A 16,359-nucleotide genomic window follows, 5' to 3' on the forward strand; every position below is an offset into this window, starting at 1 on the left:
CTGCTGAAGGCCACTAGGACACCCAGTGCCCTAGGTAGGCCTCGGAAGAACCATGGCACATCGCCCCAGGAAGCCAGCACAGGGGTCAGGGATGAGACGTGGAAGGCTGTGGTCACAACCTGGAGGACTGCTGGCCCCTGCAATGGGTCAGCACCTGGAAGGCCAGAGTCTCCCGGGTGCCTAGTCAAGAACAGTCTAGGAGACAAGGAAGGGCAGGTGGAAGGAGTGAGTTCTGCGCCCTGAGCCCTTCCCAGGCTGGACCCCAGCCCAGGCCATCTGTCCCAGGCCGAGCACTGAGCAGGGAGTGGCGCCTTTACCACCAGTTCCCTGTGGACAGCTCTGGAGCTCTCTCCCTCAACATGCTCACAGTCTCATCAAGGAACTGTATAAAATAACAGGTGGCAGATGCAGACACAGAAGAAGGATGGAGTAGGGTGCCATTCCTGGTGCCAAGGAGTGAGGACCTCAGAATCCCAGGAGCAGGTGTAAGAATGGCACAGTAGTGATTCCAGTGCCTGCACCCCCAACCCCCCACCACTCACAGAGCACCACCACACACTCAGCTCTCCCAGAGGTTAGAGGCTGACCAAGGTCCAGAGCTCTAACTCCAGGTGTTCCTCCCCTCGCCCCACGGTGGTCTCATGGACTCACTGGTGTGGGGAGAGCCCTGGGCACCCAGGCCAGACACCTGCTGGCAGGTCACCAGAGTGAGCCCTACCTGTCACAAGCAGACATCTCCGACTCTGCATCCCGTAGTTCAAGCCACAGGCTCACTGTCACCTGCAGAATCCGGCTCAGGACTCTTCCAAGAACCATCCAAACATCAGGCCGCGAACAGATGCACAAGCAGGCTCTTGCCAGCCTATGTGGGCCCCAGAAAGCTAGTAACGAGGGGATGCCACTCCAGCCTGCAGTGTGCCCATCTAGCTAAGCAAAGGTCCTGCCAGGAACGCAGTGAGGACAAGCCCGAGCCCCGGCTAAATGGGGTTGGACCTGCCGCTCAGCCTCAGAGACCCCTTGGAGACTTCCGTGTGCACCGTGGACAGGGGCAGGTGCTCAGACCCCTCCAGGGGCGCGCTCTGCTGGCAAGTTAGCACCAAGGCCTTGACCTCCTTCTTGAAGTTGGTGTTGAGAAAGCCGTAGATGAAAGGGTTGACGCAGGTGGAGGCCATGGCAAGCAGGTGGCACACCAGGAAGATGACGTTGCCGTGGCAGACGGGGATGGCCTCGTGGCCCCAGTCCTCCAGGGTGTTGAACACATGCAGGGGCAGCCAGAGCACAGCGAAGGCGGCCACCATGGCCATGAGCACGCCGTTGATCCTCTTCAGCTGCCCAGCTCGAGAGCTGTAGGCGCCCTTGCGGAACACGCGGCCCCGCTTCCGCAGGCGCTGGGAGATGCGTGTGTAGCAGACCAAGATGAAGCCCAGCGGGACGCAGTACTGGGCGAGGAGCAGGAAGGTGGTGTAGATGATGCGGTGGTGCTCCTGCGGCCAGGACTCGGTACAGACCACCTTGTCCGCCAGAAACGCCAGCGCCTTGGAGTGGTTCTTGTGGAAGACCTTCTCCAGCTTGCTGTTCGCCAGGAAGGGCAGAGAGAGAACGCAGGCGATAAGCCAGACGGCCATGATTCCCAGGTAGGCCTGCGGGACGCTGGGCTTCCAGCCTGTCGGGTTGATGATGAGCTGATGCCTCTCCAAGGCCACAAGAACGAGCGAGAGGATGGAGACGGTCACCGACATGCACTGGACGAAGGCCGACATCTTGCAGAGGGTCTCGCCGAAGACCCAGTAGTCCATGACGGTGTAGACGGCGGTGAGCGGCTGGCAGATGAGGCACATGAGGAGGTCGGAGAAGGCCAGGTTGGCGATGAGCAGGTTGGTCACGTTGGCCTTCTCCTTCTGCCTCATGGTTACGCATATCAGGCAGAGGTTGCCCAGGACGCCTACCACGGTCTCGATGCTGTAGGAGGTGACGATGAAGATCATCGGGTCCGTGACATCCTGGCAGTGGTCAGAGAAGTTATACGGGAGGCCCCTCGGCTTGCTCCTGTTCCCACCCTGTGGGGACGCTCGGAGCAGCAAGCCCAGGAACTGAGAGGTGTTCATGGTGGAGGGAGAAGGTTCCAGGAGCTCTTGAACAAGGGGCCCGCTGCAGGATGGTGTCTGCAAGGCAAACAGACAGACTCAGAGCCCCCAGAGTGGAACCTGGGGAGGAGCGGAGGCAGGTGGAGAAGCTCCCAGCTGTCTCCACCCCAGCGACCCGGGACCTGGAGGAACTATCATCTTAACCTCAGAGTGGAAACCGGCGTCCAGTAATCGCTACCCAGGACGAGGCACTCACTGCGTGGCAGGGACTGTGCTCAGGGCTCCACACGTGTCACCTGGCATATCCCGAGAGGTGGGCGCTATCAACCCATTCATAGAGGAGGCAGCTAAGATTCGGCGAGGTTACGCAGTCGCCCATAGTCACGCTCATTGGTGGGGCCCAGGTACAGACTCAGGTCCATCTGAGGTCGGCTCTCATCCCAGGGACAAAGAAAGAAGTGTACTGTACACAGAGCTCAGGAGTGGACTGTTCCGGAAGTGTGGGTAGAAATCACTTGTCACATTTTATCCAAATGCAGACAGTGATAACTGCCGCTGTCCATGTGACTGTGTAAGCCCCTCCGTGGCACCCCAGGGCCTTCAGGATGGACCCGAAAGCTCAGGGCCTGACACACAGTGCACCTGACCTACCCCGTCAGCCTGGGCTCAGGCGTCGTGGCAAGGCTGAAGACTGGCAGGCATGCACAGGAGTTGTATGGGATGGGGGCCCTTTGGCTTGAAAATGGGACAGGACCCATGGCTCTGGCTGCCCGCTGGCAGGGTTAGGTCAGCAGTTGGGAGCGACACCTCAAGCCCCAGACCAACCAGCCTCAGCACAGTTAGAGTGGAGGCCCTGGGCAGGAAGGGCTCCGGAAGAGACTCCCTGCGTGGTCACCCGCTCCGTGAAAATAACAAGTGCCAGGTCCCCGGCTAGAGACGAAGGCCACCAAGATGACTTCGACATCTGACCCTCCTCGGCCAGAGCACTGGCACCGGGAGACTTCGACATCTGACCCTCCTCGGCCAGAGCGCTGGCACCGGGGGCACAGGTGGACCTCAGGGCCTCACTGCCATTGCCAAAGCCAGTGTGAACAGGACATCCAGGGTGTGGGAGAGCAGAGGAGGAGCAGGGCAAGGAGGTGAGAGAAGAAGTAACACCGATCTGGGGCTTGGACACAGAGGAGTCAACACCCGCGGGCGGCCGAGGGAGAGGAAGGAGCTCAGCGTGCAGGGAACAGCATGTGCGAAGGCACAGAGGCAACGAAGAGCAGCCCCCGGGGACAGCGAGCAGCCACAAACACCCACCTCACCTACAGCAGGTGGGAGGGAACAGAGGGCAACAGCTGAAGCTGGAGAGGTGGCCAGACCGGGAATGCCACGTGGGCCACCACCTGCCAGCAGGCCCAGGCCCAACTGAGAAAGCTTGTGAACGTGGAGAGTGGGCAGGCAGGAGGGGAGCACTGAAGCAGGTACCCCAGGGTCTGCTGGTTTGCAGCCCCCCTCTCGGAGAACTGAGAACTACCGGGGCATGGTTGCAAGTGGGCAGGACCCCCCACACCAGCACCCCTGGCTAGACCACACGGGAGTCTGAGCCCACATCAGCCCTTCCAGCAGCTTCTGGGAAGCAGGCAGAAGGAAGAGCTGGGCAGAGGGCAGCGGGGTGGGAGGGGAGCTGCTGCTGCCCTGTGCCTCTCCCGGGGCTGCAGGTGCTGGGACCGAGGACTTACAAAAGCAACCTCGGGGGACCAATCAGCAGGTAAGCAGGAAAGCTGGACCCTGTTTGTAAAATGTGCTGGGAGATGGGGGACCCGGGACAGGGGCCCCTGAGGGATGCTCCTGATGGAATCAGGTAAAGAAGGAGACAGGACTCAGTGCCACCAGGTCCTGGTGAGAAGCTGTCATGACCCAGCTGTGGTCCCACCAGTCGGGACAAGAGTTAGGAAGGACTGCATGAGACCACGTGGTTGGAGGGAGCAGGTCACCTTGCAGCTAGGGGCCTTTCCCCCAAGAGTGAGTGACAGCCCTGGCTCTCACATCACCTAAGGACTTCCGGGGTCCAGAAGAGGGACCCCTGTCACACATCTTTGGGTAACTGAGGTGACGACACGGCCCGGGGCGCACACTGGAGCTCCACTCCCCGCCTCCCTGGACAGAGTTGCCTGTTTTGCAACAAGAGCCACGCAGCACAGCAGGTGCTCAGCAAACCTAAATCCTTCCTTCCCACTCGGTCTACACCCGCTCCCTGGAGGCCCCAGGCCCCACGTGAGGAACTGGCCATGCACAAGTGCGTGCGCCCAGCTGCGCAGGAAGACTGCAGCCCCGTGGGAGGCGACGCTGGGCTGAACCATGTGGAGGGACCCCTATCACACCATTTTCAGCCCACACAGGTGGAAAATCCATGAGGTTCGACCAAGAGGAGGCCTTTAAAGGAGGACAGTGAGACTCCGGTAGATGAGAGGAGCTGGCCGAGGACCCACGGTCAGTGGCAGAATGGCAGCTGGCCCCAGTCAGGCTGATGGGTGCCCTGGTGCCTGCTCTCCCAAACGCGGGAGGTTTGCAAGGAGGAAAGGAGTGGGGCTCACGCTGCCTCGGGACTGCAGAGGGAGTGGAGCCGGCCCCACGAGGCCGAGTGGGCAGATTCCTCCAAAGCCCCAGGCCTCTGAGGGTGGGGGTGGGGTGGGGAGGTGGCAGTCTGCTCAGGGCCCCTTGGCCTGTGGCTGTCCTGGCTAGCTCTGAACCCTCACCTCCATGGCAGCTCAAGGCAGCCCAGCCTCTCCTGTCCCAGCCTCCCCAAGCAGACCTGGGCTTGGAATCCTTAACACCATGACACCCTTAAACAGAGGTGTCTCCCCACCACTGCAGAGCGGGGAGGGGCACAGCCTCTGCTCACCTCTCCTACAGCAACACCAGTGTGAAGCAGGAACAGCACAGGAGTCTGTCCCTTCCTCTTACTCCCCAGTCCAGGTTGCCAGCTCCTTGGTCACCGGGTGATGATCCCTCTAACCTCCAGGGCTGCTGTGACGCGGACACGCTGACCACTGACGACCAGGGACTTCAGGACTTCCAGACACACCCTGGGCTAGGAGGGAGGCAGGGCGGGTGCGAAGTCAGGAAAACTGTCTGGATTTGTTCCCAGGCAGCTCTGGAGACAAGCAGGCCCTAGTGCGACCCGGCGGGTGGGGGACCCCATGGCGGCCCGCCTTCCCGTGCGGGTGATCATCGCTGTGAAGGACGAAGGACCGGCGGGAAGGCTGCGGGCTCCGCGTCCTGACCTCAGTAAACCATCTCCTAATGCCCCTCGCCCAGACACTGTGGACGCGCCCCTTACCTCCTCTGATCTCGCCGCAGGGCGCGGTCTCACGACCCCCGCGTCCCTGGTGGAGACCGAGGCTCAGGCGCACGCCCACCCCCGGGGCGTGCTGTCTGGGCCGGGCGCGCGGCTCTGAGCTCCGGGCTCTGGGAAGCCCACGCGGCGCCGCTACCCCAGGCGCGGGGCAGGGAGTGCGCTCGGCTTCCGGGAGCGTCTGTGCCCGGGCCCCCCCCCCCGGCCCCCGCCCGCCTGTGCCCGTGCCCGCGCCGCCCTCCGGGGTACTTGGCCCAGTCCTGGGGGACCCGCCGCCCGCCCGCCAGCCCCCGGCTGCTCCCAGGCGCAACCCTGCGCGCGGGTCTCTCCCACGCCCGCCCTGCCCTGCAGGCGAAGTGAACGCTGCGCTGGCTCGCTCTCCCTCCCCGCTCAGTTTCCTCCTCCGCGAAATAGGCTCAGACGACTTGCCTCTCGGCCGCGCTGGGAATATGACTTGGGGACCTCCTATGCGCCCCGCTTTCCTGCGGTGCAGAGCCGACGGCGGGATCCGTCCCTGTGTCAGGGAGCGGCTGGGAGGTGTGGGCGGTGGCCCTTTCTAGAATGACAGCTGCCGTTTACGGTGGCGGACTCCGCGGACCTTGCCTTATTTAATCACCGCATCAGCCTCGAGAGGGCGCTTTTCTTCCCGTCTTTCGGATGAAGGGAAATGAACTCGGACATTGAGCAGCTTGCCCGAAACTGCCGAAACTGCCGGGCTAAGCCCCTGCGACCGGCAGGCAGGAAGTGCCCCTGGAAAGCCAGCGCCCTCCCGGCCCCTGCTGGCTGCCCGGCCCCCGCCCCTGCCGGCTGGCCCTGGCTCACCTGTGCTCCCGTCCTGGGCCGCTCTGCTTCTTGGCCTGGCTGCGGAGAGCTCTGTCCCTCCTTCACTGCCCCGTCCTCATGTCCCCTCCTTCACACCCCTGCGTCCCTCCCGGCTCTGCCAGAGCAGGGGGAGCCGCCAGGTTGTCTGTATTTGGGAGCACCCTCATCCCCTTACTCCGCCCCTGGGGCCTGGTCTCTGCTCCCAGCGCCCGGAGTCCTGCACAAACCCGGCTTCCGACACAACGGAAGGAGACATTTAACGAGGCCTGGTTGTAATAGCGGTCCCCGAAGGAGGCTGGAAAAGACTTCCTGTCTGGAGACTTGGACTCCAGCAGGGAGCTCGAGAGACACTTGTCCCCAGTACTGTCCCCTCCTTGCAGGGCAGCTGTGTGCGGCTGGAGGCAGGCACGCATTTCAGAACCTCTGCAGGGCTCAGGGACCCGAGCCTCGCTCCCGGAGCACAGCCAAGGAGCGGAGAGAGTGGTGAAGGCAGCACAGGGCCCCTGTGCCAGACAGAAGCAGAGGCTCTTCTATCCTCATGCCCACCTTGCGAGGCAGGGTGACCCCATCTCAAGGGTGAGAACGCTGAGCCTCGGAGAAGTGCAGGGACTTATCTCAGCTACCCAACTTGCAGCGGCAGGGTTGGGATTTGAACCCAAAGCTGAAGTTCCTTCTCCAGGCCCATAGTGCTCCTGAGGTGGGTGGGAGCCCCTCCTGGCACACAGCGGTTTGGACCAGCACGTCCAGAGCTGTCTCTGCTGGGGAAGGAAACAGCGCCCCCTAGCGGCATCGGAACCCTGCACCGAGTACTACAGGAGCACCTGAGCTTCCCAAGACCGCAGCCAGGGCAAGCAGCAGCCCTGTGCTACCCGTCTGACGTCCAGGGCCAGCCCAGTCCATGGGGCGCTGCTGGCCAGTCAGGCTGCATTCTGCCATCTCTGGGGAAGTGACTTGGTAGGACTTCCCTGGTGCCATAAAAGTGACTGACTCGTCCAGCCTGGAGGCCAGCCCTCCCTCACAGCTCAGTGCAGGCCTCACTCCCCGCCCACCTGGGAATGTCCCATGTGAGGCCTGGGGGTACCTGGGAGCACTGACCCCACAGATGTGTGCGGCCCTGGGCAATGTACTGTGCTTGGTCCCATGAGGAAGCAGAGAGTCGGGCAGATGGGGAGGGAGCCCAGCCTACGCCCAGCTGGGGAACAGATCACGTGTCTGTCACCCTCAGAGCGTGTGGAGAGCCGCTGCAGGCCAGACCCACTCCGCTGGCTGAGCCTCGCCTGTCTGTCAGAGGAGCTGATAATGAAACCCCCCGGGTCTGCTGCGAGGCTGAGCTGCGAGGTCAGCACAGTCCTGCAGGAGACACCCTGCAGAGCCGCAGTGGCCACGCCCACTCAGCGTCCAGCCTGCGTCCAGCGCATTTGGCCACCTTCCTGAGTTCGGCCGCAGCATGTGGAGCAGTCCCCACCGTTTCTACTTCCATCATATCCAGAGGTTGGTGCCATCAGCAAAGACTTAAAAGATGTATGGACGAAGGCCAGCAGGTAGCTTGGTGGCTAAGGTGCTGGACTTCCCATGAGGCTGACTGTGGTTTGAATCCCAGACCTGGCAACTTGCTTTCTCACTTTCCCTCTCTCTCTCTCTCTCGGATCAAATTAATAATGATGATGATAATGATAAATAAAATTAAATAAATAATTATTTAAAAAATAAATAAAGATGTAGGGACAGAGAGTTCTTTCACACTCCCCCCCACTAGGACCACCTCCTCAGGCCATGCAGGAAGCTGCTGGATCTGAGGAGTGGTTGTGGATGGTCGCAGACTTAACCAGGCAGTGACTCCAATTCCGCTGCTATTCCAGATGTGACACAGAGCTGCGTGGCCACCCCAATACCCAGTGTGTGTCTGCTGACCGGGTCATACTGTCCCTCCTCTGTTAAGATCAGAAGGGACCGTCAGGAGTTTGCTTTCACCTGGCAGGGGTCTCCCCTGGCCGATGTCTCCTCCTGGACCACGTCCGCTCCCCAGCTTTCCGACACCTCCATCATCTGAACATCGCACAGGTGTCCTGCTGATCGTGTATGCTGATAACAGGTGCGACTGAACTGATAAGCAGAAGCAAACGTAGACACGTGCCTTCAGAAGGCACGTGCATTCCAGAGCATGACTATGCTCCGCAGAAGCTCCAACTGGTGCCCAGGAACGGCTCCCCGCAGTTCGGTGGGCATGGAGCATGCCAGAAGGTTCCACTGATGGGAAAGACGCACCCACCTCTACCCTGAGAAGGCACAGCGACTGGTGGGCCTGTCTGAACTGGGGAGCAGCAGGTACCTCACTGAGGCATGATTCTGCAACTCCTGAGCAGCCCAGAGGCTCCAGTCTGCGGTGGAGTGGAGGCATGTCTCTGACACGACCCAGCTTACTCGAGGGTGCTTGACGTGTCCTTGACAGGTGGAGCTGCTGCACGAGCCTCTGGGAAGCCTCACGAGAGACCCACAGCACAGGGGGCGGCTGTTCTCCTTTTGAGAAACAGCCTCTGTCTTGCTTTCTTGGCTCAACTGTGGAGCACCAGGTGACAACATGTTGAGTAACAGCACAGCCGTGAGGCGGCATCAGCTGACCCTCATTAGGGGAGGTGCAGCAGCACCCCAATGCCCCACGAAAGGCGTGCAGATGAGCCCCAGCTCAAGCCAGTTCAGGACCCACAAGGAAGTTCGAGGCGGGTGACTGCGCCATGCACCCTGGCCCTCGCTGCCTCTCCCTTGGCTGTAGCTGTCACTGCAGAATGAAACACGTGGGCCTGGTCACACAGCTGGGACAGCTAGACGTGGAGGCTGCAGCTGACAGTCCCACCTACTGGCACCCCGAAAGTCAGCAGAGAGGAGAATGGCCTCCAGAAGGCAGAACTGCCAGGGCGGGGTGGCGTCCAGAGATGGAGACATGGCGGCGTAGCGCAGGGCTGACTGGCAGCCGACCAGAGCCTTGGGAGGAGACAGGATGGCAAGGAGCTCTCGAAAGAAATGTGTGGAGGTGCTTCTCAGAGCAAGCCTGGAGAGCAAGGACGTGTGTCCCGAGGTGCGAGCCCACAGCATGGGGAGGTTTCGGTCGCAGCAGGCAAGAGAGCCCTCCATGGGAGGCAGGCGGCCTCTTTTCCCAGACACCTGGCGCTTGCTCAGTGGACCCATGGAGCAAGCCACCAGATGACCAAGGATTAATGCCAGGTTCTGCAGCTTGGCCTGCTCTCTCGGAAGCTGGCCCGTCTCTGCTGTCCTGTGCCCGCCTGGCAAGAGCAGAGGCCAGCTCGAGCCCCCCACAACGGCAGCATTCCCTGGGGGGACCCGCACCACTCACTGCATGGTGGCAAGCTGGGCACATTGTCCCCTTCCGTCGGGGAGGAAGAGGCGATCCAGAACACTTGTTCTGGATATGAAGGGGTAGGAGTGCTGGGAGCCCAAGCAGGGGGCTGGAGCCAAGGAGAGTCAGAGGACATCAGGACAGGGAGCAGAGGGGCAGGCTGGGTGTTCGAGCCAAGGAGGGAGGGCCACCTCCACACGGTGGGCCACACCGAGTGGGCACTGTCCAAGCTGAGCTCACCAAGGCCGGCACTCCTGAGGGCCGGCAGGGGGCTTGCAGAGGGCGTCAGAGCCAGAATCGGACAAAGTGTCCAGGTGGGGAGAGGGCTGGCTCTAATACCCCCAGCATAGGGTATTAGAGCCCAAGTACCGCGAACAGGAGGCCGCCCATGTGACGGAAGGGGGCCGCCAAGCTGGGGTGCCAGAGCCCAGGCAGAGTGAGGCTGGGAGAAGGGAAATGTGTGAACAGGGCCAGGCTTCTCTCTGATGGAGACGGCGTGACAGCAGGACAGGGAGGGAGCGGGAACAAGCCTGGGGGTTGTGAGGCGGACGGCGGCATCCCTGGGAGCTCAGGGGTTTTGCTATGCTGTGCTGAATCTGTAAATAGTGATGCAACTATGCGTGTGTGCGTGTGTGTGCGTGTGTGTGTGTGCCTCCTTGCTCTGTCTACTGAGAGAGCCTAGGGACAGTGACACTCCAATAGCAACTAACACTTGTAGCATCTAGACCTTGACTTCTTTTTTTTTTTTTTTAGAGGTTTTTGCTATAGGGCACGTGTGCTCGCCAGAAAGAGAGAGACGTAGAGACAGAAAGCGAGAAATCACCCCCCAGGGGGGATGGCCACGCCGCAATCCCTTCTCCTCCATTCTCCTCTCCGGATCCTGGGCACGCACGCACACACACCCGGCGTGAGTTTAAGCCACCAGGTCCGGGACTCGGATCGCGGTCGACTACATGGGAGTCCAGCGACATGGCCATTATGCTAACTGCTGGTCCCAACTTCTAAGTAACATTTTCTGTTAAAAGAATCTACGACTTCTTGGGAAATGAGCTGGTGCAGGGAAAGTTCCAAATGAGCCTGAAAGCTCTCTGGGGGTCAGCAAGTAATGGCGGGTTTACTGATGGGGGCAGGCGTGTCAGGAAGACCCGGAATCAGGCTCGAAGGACCCTCACTGGCTACACCACATTACTCGTGAGCATCACAAATGATGAAATAAGTGGTGAGGGTAACAGGTAACACCCCAGTGAGTAAAATAGAAACGGTGAGTCCCTTCCCATATAAGCAGGAGGAAAGTGACCGTGTGACGCTGGCCGGGAAGGCTTGCAGGACAGGGGTGTCAGCCTGACGGAACCCTCTTAAGGGTGCCTGTTTCTATTACTCCTCTTTTCTCTCTCTCTTACTTAAATAAATACCCCCCAAAAAAACCCAGAAATTGAAATTGTAACCCTTATAAATAGAATGAGGGACAGTGATAGTAATAGGAGTTATCTGAGCAACAGGAATTTAAGCCATTTGCTTTTTTTGTTCTCTTCGGTAAATTCCTACTAAAAAAGTAGTAATTACACTTAAAGAAAAGAATAAGTAAAATAGATGTAATTACACCCTACAGCACAGGAGGAGACAATTCAGCCTCCACTTCATCATCTGTAAAATGGAGCCAAGACTGGATCAAGCGCATGGCGTGCTGGTGAGGGGGCGAGAATTAAAGGGCACGGGTACAAGGTCAAGGCCTCTTTCAAAGCCACACAGAAGGACAGGTGAGAGAGGGACCCAGAATTTCAGCCTTCTGGGGGTTGGGAGGGGGCTTGGGGTGCAGATAAGGGTCTGGCCTTCCAGGAGGCCTTCTCTGGAGATCCTGGCGGGCAGGACAGCTGAGGAGGCACACCTGCTGTGGGAGGTGGCCCGGCCCTGAGGGATCACTGATCTTTGTTTGCCCTGCTCTATGCCAGGCCATAAAGAGGCTGGCTGTGGAATAACCTACTCCTGCCCCGCTCCAGGGGAGAGAAAGATAAGAGCTGTCAGCTGGGCCGCCAGCACCTCCCCTGCCTCCCACCCCAGACCTCTGCTTCTCTTCCCTGCCCCTCCTCACCAATGCCGCTTCTGTTCTCTACTCCATTTCAAAGAAACTACCATCTGCCACTAACGCTCCATCCCACGGGCCAATCCATGGCCTTGAATCTGACCAGCTCAGAGCATTTCCCTCCGGAATAGAAAGAAAAGACAAGGACAAAGGGATACCATTGCCCTAGAGACCTATGGTCTATGTCTTCTGTTAACCAATGGACTTACCAGCCCAGAGTCAACTGCTCCTCTAGGAGCACATCAGAGGAGAAATACCACAGCAGCCCAGCCTGCACTTGGTACTGACTCTCCCAATCCTTGCCCCTGTCTTCTGGAACCACAGGCATTCATTCAGAGGGTCCATAGTCATTTAACCAGTATTTAAACACCTGTATATGCTCAGGCATGTTAAAATGGGCACAGATGGGATAGTAAGTAATATGCAAGATTACCATATGCCTTTAACTAACAAGTCATTCTATTCTATCCCTCACATCAAATTGTGCTTAGCCATGTTATCCTACAAAATTTACCTGGTATAGTAATGTATCAGTCAGCTATTGCTGAGTAACAAACAATCACGAAAATTTCAGAAACATGCAAACATAACTATTGGTGAGCTGGAAGAGGGGCAGTAGGTAACTAACCTAGGCTGGGCTCAATGGGGCAGTTGTGCTTCAAACCATGAATTCACCTGGACTTGGCTCCTCATTGTGGCTTAGGGTCCTCCAATTCACTCTGGGACCCAGGTTGAGGGAATTTCAAAAGACGCTTTCCTCACAAAGATTTCACAAGTGCAAGAGGACAACCTCAGTTATGCAAGCTCATTCCCAGCCCACCGTGAGTCACATCTGCTAGTATCTGTTGGCCAAAGCAAGATGCATGGCTGAACACAAAGTCAGGGAGCAAGGAACTGCACCCTGCCCACCCTGAGGCCAAAGCAAGTCACAGAGCCCTGTCCAGCATTAACAGAACCAGGATGGGCCAGCTCCATGGCCTACTGATTAAGACAGCTGATCTCAACCACACAGTTCTAATACTGGACCCAGCAGCTGAGATATATGCCAAGCGCATGTGCCTATGTGCCCAAACTCCCAAAAGGAGAAAAAGATGGAGGAGAAGCGATTACAGTGGGCTCATTCTCCATGGCAGGTGCTTTCTCCACTCTCTCGCTCTGTCTCTCTGTCTCTCTCTGGCATGTGCACATACTCTCTGCCAAAAAAGGAAAGAAAGAAAACCTAGAGCCAAGAACTCTATTATGAAGTAGGAGGGTGGGAGAACACACTGCGCTATGATCACAACGGTCTCCTCTCTGACAGACAGTTACCTCATTTCAGAAATAGTAAGGGACGACTGTGCGCCTCGTCCTTCAATGTAACCAGTTCCTCCCATGCTCCTTTATTAAGTCTGATTCATTTTTCCACGGATAGTTTGAAATCTTCCCCAAAAGGAAACTTCATTCCATTTTATCTTGGGAAAAAAATAAGCTCAAAATTTCCTTTCTTTAGTATAGTTTTACTTTGAAACAGATATAGTTCCTCTACACTGCCAGGTGTGGATTAGCTAAAGGTTTCTTTTTCTTTTTCTGTTAATTTGCGATATGGGGGTCCAGTTTCATTTTTCTGCAGGTAGATATCCAATTCTTTAAAATTTTTGAAGGACACGGTAACACGAAAAGGATATAAGAATATCAATTATATATGTGTGTGTATATATATATGTCTCACGTGGGCAAATTTCCAGATCCAAAATAAACTATAACCACAGCATATAATTAAAGTAACAGTTCTATGATACCATAATCTTTTCTTCAAAAGAACCTAATGCATTTTACAACCTATTCTCACACATCGTGACTGCTACATCTTCAACACTGGTCAGCACAAGGTTTACCTTTAACAGCTGCCTACAACCTTTCTTCACTCCTTTCATTTCAATCTTGTCTCGATTGTTTTACAGACAGCACACTGCTGGATTTGAGGTTGTCACCTAATTCCAATCTCATTATCTTTTTTTTTTAGAGGTTTTTGCTATAGGGTGTGTGTGCTCACCAAACAGACAGAGACAGACAGAGAGATAGAAAGTGAGAAATCACCCCCCAGGGGGGATGGTCACGCCGCAATCCCTTCTCCTCCATTCTCCTCTCGGGATCTTGGGCACGCACGCACACGCGCCCGGCGTGAGTTTTAAGCCCCGGGTCCGGGACACGAACTGCAGTGGACTACATGGGAGTCCAGCGACATAGCCATTATGCTAACTGCTGGTCCCGAATCTCATTATCTTAGCAAAGCAAACTAACCCATTCATGTTTTTAGTAGTCATTGGTAGGTCTGAATTTGTTCTCGTAATGTCACCTTAGACTGTTGATCACGCTTTATCGTGTGGGAGCTTTCCTTTTCCTCTCGTTAGCTGAATAATTTATCTCTTTGTTCCATTGCTCTCTAGAACTTGGGAGCTATCTAGCTCGTTTTTCTAGTTTTTCTTAAATGTTCTTAAGTGTAGATATTTTGACATCACTCAGTTGGTGTTTAGCATTATTCACCATCTATAGCCAAACCCCAAGCAAGAAAAGAACCTAGCAAAAACAACATTCTGAACTGAGCTGTAGATAGAGCAATTCTCAAAGCACATTTTTAAAATTAAACATTGGTTTTGAAATAATGATAAATTCACATACTGCTGTAAAAAGTGATGTAATGCGCTTTACCCAGCTCTACTATGGTGACATCTCACAAAGCTATCATGAAATACCACGGCAGGACATTGGCACTGACCTAGAGTTGACCTCTGAACTGTTCAGCTCTGCTCACACGTGAATTTTTCTTCATTAAATACCGTAAATGTATTTTCTCATCCTTACGATTTTCTTAATAACAGAGGTGAAGGATGTACCATAGTCTATTTAGCCATTCACCTGTTCACTTGTTGAAGAACGTCTGGGTTGTTTCTAGTAGTTTGTGGCTACTAAGATAACAATTGAATCAGCATCTGTGTGCAGGTTTGAGGTGAGCATCAGTTTTTATTTTGTGGACAAATGCACAAAAGTCCAATACAGTAGTTGCATGTTTTGATTTTTTGTGGGTTTTTACATTTGTTTTAAAGAAAACGCCAGCCAGCTCTCCAGAGTAGCTGTATCTTTTCACATTCCCACCAGTGTAGGCACGACCCCATTTCTCTGCATTCTTGCCAGCATTTGGTATTGTCACTTTTTAAAATTGAGTCTATATTAACTAAAAACAGCAAGAAGAACTAGCAGAATAACAATTGTCTCAACTCCCAGTAGTAATGTTCTGAGAGACAAAACAAAACAAACAGCTCCCGAAATGATGAAGGCGAGTCGGTTACATCTGGAGCAATGAAAAGTGGATTTAGTCTTTAAATGATCACTACCTCTTTCACAGTCATATTTTACAAAATTAATTAAAACGTATTTCGGGACCAGCAGTTAGCGTAATGGCTATGTCGCTGGACTCCCATGTAGTCAACAGCGGTTCGAGTCCCAGACCCGGTGGCTTAAAACTCACGCCGGACGCGTGTGCGTGCGTGCCGAAGATCCCGAGAGGAGAATGGAGGAGAAGGGATTGCAGCATGGCCATCCCCCCGGGGGGTGATTTCTCGCTTTCTGTCTCTCTGTCTCTCTCTGTCTGTCTGGCGAGCACACACGCCCTATAGCAAAAACCTCTCCCAATCAATCAATCAATCAATCAATCAATAAATAAATAAATAAAACGTGTTTCAAAGACCTCAATGTGCATACACACTTACAGTTAAGAAATTACATTTTTGATGTCAGGGTACAAGAGAAATGAAGATTTTCTACTGATAATTCAGCCTCTAGCAAACAAACTAGCGTGATTGAACTTCAAGAATTAGAAAAAAACACACCATCCATCAGATGACTAGAAATCACCGCAGGACAACAAGAAATATGGGAAAGCAAGAAAATACCTCTCCTCCAAGGGAAAAGAATAACTCCTCTTCATCCACACACAGTTCAATGGAAATCATGGAAATGTCTGATAAAGAATTTAGAACATTCATAATGGCAAAGCTAACAGAGATGAAAGAGAAGCGAGACAATGAACTGCTAAAGAGAAAGGAGAAAGAAGTTGACGAGTTCCAGGAAGTGAGGAAATTCTTGCAAGCTCTAAAAGAGGAATTACACACTTTAAAAAAGAATCAAATGAAACTGTTAGAAACGAAGTCTATAAAATACAGGAAGTCAAAATCTCCCTTGAAAGTATTAAAAGCAGACTAGATCATACAGAAAATAGACTCTCAGATGTAGAAGAGAAAATTGCTGGCCTAGAAAAATCTACCACAAAGACCAAGAAAATTGCCCCAAAATTTGAGAATAATATACGAGAAATACTAGGTATCATCAAACGTCCAAACACCCAGATAATAGGCATCCCAGAAGGCAAAGAGACTCATAAGGGCATTGATAATCTATTCCATGAGATCCTGCAAGAAAATTTTCCAAACCTAGAGAGGCACTCAAAGATTCAGTTCCAAGAAATACAGAGGGCCCCAAATAGAATCAACCCAAGAAGATCTTCTCCAAGACACATTATAGCCAGATTGACCAAAACCACAGACAAAGATAAGATCCTAAGACTGGCAAGAAAAATGGCAAGTTACCTACAAGGGGTATCCCATCAGACTAACAGCAGATCTCTCATCGGAAACAATGCGAG

At 54.9% G+C, this 16,359-nt stretch overlaps 1 protein-coding gene across 1 annotated transcript; it reads right to left on the reverse strand.

Moving 5' to 3' along the window:
• Positions 1–536: 536 nt before the first annotated feature.
• Positions 537–5,103, reverse strand: NPY4R2 (neuropeptide Y receptor Y4-2). The gene is made up of 2 exons (XM_006147743.3): positions 4,975–5,103; positions 537–2,162 (listed from the first exon to the last, which is right to left on the reverse strand). Exon 2 carries the CDS (start codon positions 2,103–2,105, stop codon positions 978–980), a length of 1,128 nt encoding a protein of 375 aa, XP_006147805.1. The 5' UTR covers positions 2,106–2,162; positions 4,975–5,103; the 3' UTR covers positions 537–977.
• Positions 5,104–16,359: the final 11,256 nt, after the last annotated feature.

Source organism: Tupaia chinensis, unplaced genomic scaffold (assembly GCF_000334495.1).
Source record: "Tupaia chinensis unplaced genomic scaffold, TupChi_1.0 Scaffold000221_1, whole genome shotgun sequence".
NCBI classification, from domain to species: domain Eukaryota; kingdom Metazoa; phylum Chordata; class Mammalia; order Scandentia; family Tupaiidae; genus Tupaia; species Tupaia belangeri.

What these genes read in the sequence shown, in the direction of transcription:
- NPY4R2 (XM_006147743.3), bottom strand. Translation starts at nt 2,105, where the DNA reads ATGAACACCTCTCAGTTCCTGGGCTTGCTGCTCCGAGCGTCCCCACAG.